We start from the raw sequence: 6000 nt of genomic DNA, 5'->3' as shown, positions 1-6000 counted from the left end.
TTGATTCCCATTAATTTATCATGTCTGTATTTCAATTAGTAAGTACATGAAATCTGTCCTACGCTCTCCTTGGTGTCACTGTTTGTTGGCTTTCTACGGCATATATATATATATATATATATATATATATATATATATATATATATATATATATATATATATATTGTGTGTGTGGGGGGGTGTTATCAAAAGCTGGAACCCCCCCCCCCCCACCCCGACTGGTAAAATGAAAACTGTGCCGGAAAAATGAATGACTAGTTGTAACTGCGTGACCTAGTCAGACGGGTCCAACAACAGACTAGCGATAATGTGCTTATAAGATGCGATGGAATAAAAAGTGGCCTCGTCACTTTAATAAACTATACGCTGAGTAGAACTTTCATATAGTCTATAGAATATTATCACGGGCGCGCTCACCATAGTGAGTTTCCTTTTATGTAATATGTCACTCCGCTGTGAGATAGCGATAAAGAAAACCTACGCCTTTGATAAACATCTCGGGTCGGCATACGGTGCCGTCTTCTACTCTCTAGCAAATCCAGGCAGATGGAATCGGATGGGAAAATGGGATGTGAAGAGCCAGATGTTTTAGATGTACTCATGCAGCCGCTCGCCGAACGCGAAGTCGACGAGATCCCGAAGTAGCAGCAGTGCTCTTTCGGCAGGGAATTTTGGGAATCCGTGACAGGCAGTCATGTCCGATTAATCCATTCCGAATAGGTTCTTGGCCGTAGTGATGGTGGCACCGTTGCCACCACCACTGTTTTCTTTTTACTCCTGGCTGCGACATGGCTGTTACTGTGCGCACGCTCGCAGAAGATCCTGCAAACTGAAGAAGGCCCTGGAGCTGAAGCAGTTGCCCTGCAGGAGTGGGTATGTGCCACTAACGCGAGGGTTCTGCATCCGCTGCACCAGCGCGCCCCGGCGTGGCCGAAGAAGACGAGGAGCCTGGCTGTCGCGCGGGGCCGAATGCGCGCCGGGCTCGGGACTACGCTCAGCTGCGCGTCGTCGTCCAGCCACCAGGGAGGAACAGGCGAATGGCCTCTGACGACGCCCCCGGCCCCAACGGGCCACACGCCGTGCAGAACGTCGACGACAAGCGCGGTGAGTACACCGCTGGCGCCGCTTTTACACAACATGGCTACAGCCCAGCTGCGGCTGTAGCCATTGCGCGTAGCCCAGCTTATCGCGAACGTTTGCGCGGTGCGCTGCTGGTGTCGGGCAGGTGCTTAGTGGTCACTGAGCGCTACCACTGCTGAAGTACGTGTGGACTGACGGATACCGGGATTACTGTCAAAGTGGGAAGTTAGTGCTGTTGAATCGCTACTATGGGATGGGGGCCATCCCGTTTAGTACGGCGTCTTTTCGATTTGCGCATTAGTGTGCAGCGATTTCAAATACCGGCAGCGTTCCGCGACTACCGTTTGCAATTGTCATGTGCATATCGCGCATTAAAGATAAACGAGGACATTAGGAAACCATCGGACACTACCGACACGAGCCTTCCGTTATAGCGTGTGCGTCGAATGACAAACACCGCTTGTGAAAGAACGCTGCACAACAGCGATTCGAGCAGCTGGAAACGTCGCTCTTTAGCGTTTGAGTCTACTAGCAGATCAGCGTTATGACAACAGAAGCGGTTTAACGAACGTTATTATGTCGCTTAGCACTAGACTGCGAGGAAGCACGTGATGGTGCTAACGCACTGCTGTAAACGAGAACTGCTTACGTTATCACCACGGCCATTTTGTAACTGGAGCTAATTATGAACTAGTTTTACGCGTATGTGCACATCAGTAGTTTACATTAACCACGCGATACTGCAGTCGGTAAAGAAAATGAGAGTAACACATTTTGTGCAGTGTTTACTATTCTTTCCCGCATCAATTCGAGATTACGCTAGGAATGAAGGAACATGTTGAAATACAGGCCACAAAGAAAGCACAGTGAGATGCAGGCGTACTAAAACTAGGGTGATTAAGAGCCCGAGCCAATTAATTATGCATCCTGAGTCAAATGATGACTAGACGTATATCTCGATCAATCACTGCAGCATGATTAGACAACAGGTGATGAAATGAGATGCGTAGCGTTATGAGCGAGGAAATGACCACACTGGTAAACTCACGGTATTTTTGCACGGCAGCTCACAATAACGGAATATTTCCAGCGCATACTAATACGAAGCGTTTTAGGCAACACACCTTTGGTGCGAGGCCTTCGAGACATTTGTGCGAGTTCTCTTATAACAAAAGTGCCAAATGAAGGGCCTGACTGCGAATGTCTTCCCTTGTCGTATTTGTTGTGTCATGCAGTATAAGGCTATTGATTACCGACTAACTTGAATTGTCTCTTTTTGATAGTTGTTACATTTTGTGTCAGATTTTATCTTAGGAAGGCCTGTTGTTCCGGTACCTCTATAGGCTTGTCTATACAATACGGTGCGGTCATATCGAATGTTTACGAATTTTTCAAAATTCGCTTGTTGCAGATGCCAAATTTCTAGTCCTTGAGCTAGACTAGTCATAAAGCCCGATAATAATTGAATGACAAATCGAAACACATATTCGAGGAATTATAATTGATTTACTAATTAACAACCGAATTCACAACTTTATGGTACATAAGGCAATTAACGAATTGCAGCTGGGGACTTTGCAAGCCATTTGCACTTAGAATGAATTTCCAATTCGACACCAGTTCGGAGATATATGCCATCAAACTAGTCGTTATAAAGCAGTGTTGTTCCGCTTACCCTTTAGCAAAATGCTCTTTTATGCATTGAAGCACACAAGTTACTGGAACGCCCGTGTATTTCATCCCGCACTTTGGCCAATAATGTCTCGAAACTGGTGTCATTCTCAGAAGTTTGTTTCAAGTTGATACATGTTGTAATTTGACCAGCTACAACCATAATATGTGCCGTAAGGTAAATAAGAAATTCGTGAATTTCCGTTAATTAGTGAAATTTGTGTTTCAATTTCTCGTGCTAACAGTGTCCGCCACATAGAATTATCCAGCTGAACGACAAGAATTATTCTGTATGTGGCAAGGGAACTTTAAAATTCCGTAAAAAAAACAAAAACGGAGGAGCCTTCAGCTTAACCTGTAAGAGTGGAACGCAATAGTATTCAAAGATCCCTGACTGCTTCTTACGCTTCCCGGCAACAGGGGCGTATCTAAAGGTAATAGACAGTTTTAGCAGAGCGTTGCTTACGATTCGCTCCACTTTCCTTACGATCTGACCAGATCCGTTGCTTACGATGCACGCGCCACTGGCGGCATGAACAGCGTCGATTTCGCTTTTTAAAGCGAAAGCTTTACTGGCCGCGAACTTGCGATTTCGCCGTGGCGGTGCTCCGAGGAGGCACATGACGTCACAACGTGCGCCTCGCCACAGATATTTCTCTCTCCCTCACTCCCTAGTCAATACTGCGCATGCGCCATTAGTAGCACCGAGCCACAGGTGTTCCGCCACAGCGCAGCGCCGCGCCTTTCCGCCGCCGTCGTTTGGTATGACGTCACACCACGTTCCTCGTCATCGCGCTCACCTCCGTTCGCTTCGCCAGCTGCGTCGCATGCCTGATAACATGTCGGAGGATTGAAAATGAGAGCTCGCGTTCGCAGCAGCCACAGTTCAGGCGGCAGTATGGACGGCGACAATTCTGATAAGCAGGAGGAGGCCTGGAATCGACATCGGAACGAGACGAAGAGGAAACGAATCGCTTAGGAAATAGACGAACACCGCCCCGAACGACCGGCTAAACGCCACAACGTAGCTTAGAAAACCAGAGTAACCTGGACTTGCAATCAAGATTAACCAAGGCTAACCATGCTATGCCTTAGCTTTCGCTACGTATACCCTAGCATAGCCGAGCTAAGCCTCTGGCAATTTTTTGACAAGCGCCTCTTTCAGACACGCCAGGCACGACCTTTCAGCGAGGCTGTAAAACGACAAAGGAACCCGTAGACGCACCCTAACGCTCCCCTCAATCTGTCTCCTAGCGGAACGTATGCAGCGGTGTGCGTTGTGCTGTCGGTGTGAGCACTATGTGCATGCGCGCTGGCCTACCCACTAGACAGCTGCGTTGAAAACTTTAGGAGGCACTGGTCTGAGCGAAGCGGACCGTCAGCACTCTGCTAAAGCTGTCTAATCTTTACCGGAAAACGCTGGCCGTCGACGCTATGCAAGAAGGTGGGCCTTCTGGTATAAACGCGGCCTCTTGCGTGGGCCGCGATGTGGCGGAGGTGGGCGCCATCTGGAGGTATTGCAAGAAACCGGGCACGCCACTCCATGGCCCCCAAGACACCCGCACTCCAGCGCGCGCAAATGGTGAACGCCATGGCCGGCCTATGAATGGTAGAAAATCTGGAAAACGAATTTCTTAGAATTTTGGCGGAACAGAATTGTTTTCTCGTATAGTCAAATTACGATCCAGTGCTATTATGTCTGTAGGTTGTGTGTAAGTTGCAGTTTACGATTTTCCACGTATTTTAACTTGAGAAAAATATATTGGTTCAGTAAGTTCCTTGCGTCACGCGCCGGGAATGGGTATGGGTGGTTCGAAAATTTTTTTCTCCGGGACGCCGACGCTGGGTTTCCTGCGACGCAGGAGCCTTAACGCTGTCGCGTCAGAAGGATCACCCCGTATAGACATACGTATATAAGTATTTCAGAAATAGGATTGGCGCGACTTATCCGGCGTTTCTCTCCGTAATGTCACTCGAGAAAATCATAGAAGCTTTTGATCGCGAAGGCGGTGTAGCTAGCCATCTTTACATTGGCACAATACGAAATAATGTTTCAATTTCCTAGGAAAAGTTTTCCACGCTTTCTTCAATGGCGTTTTTAGTGCCACCGCACTAGTTGGCCATGCGCGTTTTTGGGTGGTTAAGAGTGCTATAATAAGCCACGTTGCTGGAGCCAATACTTGAACGAGTCGATCTGTATTCGTCAAGGTCATCTGTTTCAGAAACAGAAGTAGCCCACTGTGTGGTCGTTGTCGACAACCCGGACAAAGAAAAGAACTCGGGTACTCACCATCCTGGGGTGTTCAGTGTCGGGAACTTCGCGTAATTGCACGACATTGCTGAGCGACGTACGCGGTCAATGGGCGGGAGAGCCTTCGTACTTTCGACAAAGGCTGGTTCGAGTCAGCGGACTTGGGCACCCAGTCTTTAGCTTGCGTAAACGTTAGCTTCTTGAAGAAGAACTGCACTGCGGAGTGACCTTGCATTCGTGTGCGAGGCTGGTAGGCTTTATCGATGCTTGGCGAAGGGGGATAAAAACAGGGTAGGAAACGAGGCTGTGATATCAGAGCAAATATTGTGAGACGGAAGATCAGCATCCCGAAACACAGCGAGGCTGGCTGACAGGCTCCTGAACAGAGCCTGAGCTCAATCATTCATGCATGTTTCACGCGAAAAGACAAAAACAGCTGAACTTGCGTGGCACACGTTGTTGAATTGTACGACATAATAGAGAGATTTTGCTTGTCCGGTATTCGGGTAAACGCAGGAGGATGGGCATTGGGGCGGAGGCGTAAACGGAACCAGCCTGCATGGTTCAGCCACCTGATGGCGCAGAGCTGAAAGAGTGAAAAAGAGCTAATACTGCAGTAACCAAGCGTATTCTACTTTGCTGATGGCGTAAATTTTCCGCACATTCGTAATCATGTTGCTGCCAAAAAATTTACAACCGCAGCAAAGTAGAATACACCTGGTTACTGCAATATTACGTATTTTTGTCTGTTTGAACTCTGCGCCACGAGATGGCTTCCCCATGCAGGTCACTCTAAAGTCACTGGAAAAAAATTCAGGGTACCGCAAAGGTCGGGATTTGACTGGCAACACTGAGCGGCCACCGCCATATACCTTCCAAGCCGACTGCGTCGTGGGAAGGCCGCCGTGTTGGAAGAGCTTGATATTCGGTGACACATCGCGTTGAGTGTTTACTCAAGTACAAATACATTGTGCCCGGAGATAATGGTTGCTAAGAAC

General features: G+C 48.1%; 1 protein-coding gene across 1 annotated transcript in view; it reads left to right on the top strand.

The window, feature by feature from the left end:
- Positions 1-564: 564 nt before the first annotated feature.
- Positions 565-6000, top strand: part of LOC135914778 (chitinase-3-like protein 1) — a 326619-nt gene continuing 321183 nt past the window's right edge. Inside the window, exons 1-3 of the mRNA XM_070539354.1 lie at positions 565-641; positions 817-869; positions 916-1104. Of these exons, the coding sequence (XP_070395455.1) occupies positions 565-641; positions 817-869; positions 916-1104 (319 nt within the window). The remainder of the gene's footprint in view (positions 642-816; positions 870-915; positions 1105-6000) is intronic.

This window comes from Dermacentor albipictus, chromosome 5 (genome assembly GCF_038994185.2).
Source record: "Dermacentor albipictus isolate Rhodes 1998 colony chromosome 5, USDA_Dalb.pri_finalv2, whole genome shotgun sequence".
NCBI lineage: Eukaryota > Metazoa > Arthropoda > Arachnida > Ixodida > Ixodidae > Dermacentor > Dermacentor albipictus.
This window is presented reverse-complemented; position numbering and strand designations above follow the sequence as displayed.